General features: G+C 39.5%; 1 protein-coding gene across 1 annotated transcript in view; it reads right to left on the bottom strand.

Moving 5' to 3' along the window:
• syne1a (spectrin repeat containing, nuclear envelope 1a) overlaps positions 1 to 2,500 on the bottom strand; it is a 153,761-nt gene that overhangs the window by 18,013 nt on the left and 133,248 nt on the right. The window contains exon 62 of the mRNA XM_076273134.1: positions 2,493 to 2,500. This exon is cut by the window's right edge and continues 119 nt beyond it. Within this exon, the coding sequence (XP_076129249.1) occupies positions 2,493 to 2,500 (8 nt within the window). The remainder of the gene's footprint in view (positions 1 to 2,492) is intronic.

Here is a 2,500-nt window from a genome sequence, read left to right as displayed (position 1 = left end):
CTAATATGACATGTGCTCTGTGTAAAATAGTGTGTTGTGCTAATATGACATGTGCTCTGTGTAGAATAGTGTGCTAATATGACATGTGCTCTGTGTAAAATAGTGTGTTGTGCTAATATGACATGTGCTCTGTGTAAAATAGTGTGTTGTGCTAATATGACATGTGCTCTGTGTACAATAGTGTGTTGTGCTAATATGACATGTGCTCTGTGTAGAATAGTGTGCTAATATGACATGTGCTCTGTGTAAAATAGTGTGTTGTGCTAATATGACATGTGCTCTGTGTAGAATAGTGTGTTGTGCTAATATGACATGTGCTCTGTGTAGAATAGTGTGCTAATATGACATGTGCTCTGTGTAGAATAGTGTGCTAATATGACATGTGCTCTGTGTAGAATAGTGTGTTGTGCTAATATGACATGTGCTCTGTGTAGAATAGTGTGCTAATATGACATGTGCTCTGTGTAGAATAGTGTGCTAATATGACATGTGCTCTGTGTAGAATAGTGTGCTAATATGACATGTGCTCTGTGTAGATAGTGTGCTAATATGACATGTGCTCTGTGTAGAATAGTGTGCTAATATGACATGTGCTCTGTGTAGAATAGTGTGCTAATATGACATGTGCTCTGTGTAGAATAGTGTGTTGTGCTAATATGACATGTGCTCTGTGTAGAATAGTCTGCTAATATGACATGTGCTCTGTGTAGAATAGTCTGCTAATATGACATGTGCTCTGTGTAGAATAGTGTGTTGTGCTAATATGACATGTGCTCTGTGTAGAATAGTGTGCTAATATGACATGTGCTCTGTGTAGAACAGTGTGCTAATATGACATGTGCTCTGTGTAGAATAGTGTGTTGTGCTAATATGACATGTGCTCTGTGTAGAATAGTGTGCTAATATGACATGTGCTCTGTGTAGAATAGTGTGCTAATATGACATGTGCTCTGTGTAGATAGTGTGCTAATATGACATGTGCTCTGTGTAGAATAGTGTGCTAATATGACATGTGCTCTGTGTAGAATAGTGTGCTAATATGACATGTGCTCTGTGTAGAATAGTGTGTTGTGCTAATATGACATGTGCTCTGTGTAGAATAGTGTGTTGTGCTAATATGACATGTGCTCTGTGTAGAATAGTGTGCTAATATGACATGTGCTCTGTGTAGAATAGTGTGCTAATATGACATGTGCTCTGTGTAGAATAGTGTGTTGTGCTAATATGACATGTGCTCTGTGTAGAATAGTGTGCTAATATGACATGTGCTCTGTGTAGAATAGTCTGCTAATATGACATGTGCTCTGTGTAGAATAGTGTGTTGTGCTAATATGACATGTGCTCTGTGTAGAATAGTGTGTTGTGCTAATATGACATGTGCTCTGTGTAGAATAGTGTGCTAATATGACATGTGCTCTGTGTAGAATAGTGTGCTAATATGACAAGTGCTCTGTGTAGAATAGTGTGTTGTGCTAATATGACATGTGCTCTGTGTAGAATAGTGTGCTAATATGACATATGCTCTGTGTAGAATATGACATGTGCTCTGTGTAGAATAGTGTGTTGTGCTAATATGACATGTGCTCTGTGTAGAATAGTGTGCTAATATGACATGTGCTCTGTGTAGAATAGTGTGCTAATATGACATGTGCTCTGTGTAGAATAGTGTGTTGTGCTAATATGACATGTGCTCTGTGTAGAATAGTGTGTTGTGCTAATATGACATGTGCTCTGTGTAGAATAGTGTGTTGTGCTAATATGACATGTGCTCTGAGCTGTAGAGTGGACAGAAGCCTGCGCTCCCGCACTACCAGACTCACCAACAGCTTCATACACCAAGCTGTTAGGATGCTGAACTCTCTCCCTCCTCTCCCCCCTCCACCCTCAGCTACATAACATCCTGGACATTGGACCCACAATGGCCGCCTGCACCACTCCACTTGCACACTTGTACACTTTGCAACTTGTTGTTGTTGTCCTGAAAACACAACACTTCTGCTGCTCTTACATAACTTGCACCACTATGCCACTTTATTTCTTACTTAGGTCAAACAGAACTACCTCAGCCTTTTATTGGCCTGACTTTGCACTAGTATTTTATTTTATTGACTGTCTATGCACAATTTCAACCAAATTTTGCTGCTCTTATTTTTCCATTATATGTGCCCTCTTATTTACTTATTTACTTACTTTTTGTTTACTTGAATGTTATGTTTGTCTGTGGACTTAAAAATTGGTAAAATATGTCTTGTCTCCACCGTGGGATAGTGAGAAACGTAATTTCGATCTCTTTGTATGTCTGGAACATGTGAAGAAATTGACAATAAAGCTGACTTTGACTTTGACTTTGACTTTGACTTTGACCTGTGCTCTGAGCTGTATAGTGGACAGACCTGTGCTCTGTGTAGAATAGTGTGCTGTATAGTGGACAGACATGTGCTCTGAGCTGTATAGTGGACAGACATGTGCTCTGAGCTGTAGAGTGGACAGACCTGTGCTC

The sequence above is a fragment of the Alosa pseudoharengus genome, unplaced genomic scaffold (genome assembly GCF_046254945.1).
Source record: "Alosa pseudoharengus isolate Yale_2024_CS ecotype anadromous, Long Island Sound unplaced genomic scaffold, YU_APseudo_1.1 YU_APseudo_1.1_scf_7, whole genome shotgun sequence".
NCBI lineage: Eukaryota > Metazoa > Chordata > Actinopteri > Clupeiformes > Clupeidae > Alosa > Alosa pseudoharengus.
The sequence above is the reverse complement of the archived record's forward strand: the minus strand, read 5'-3'. Positions and strand labels throughout refer to the sequence as shown.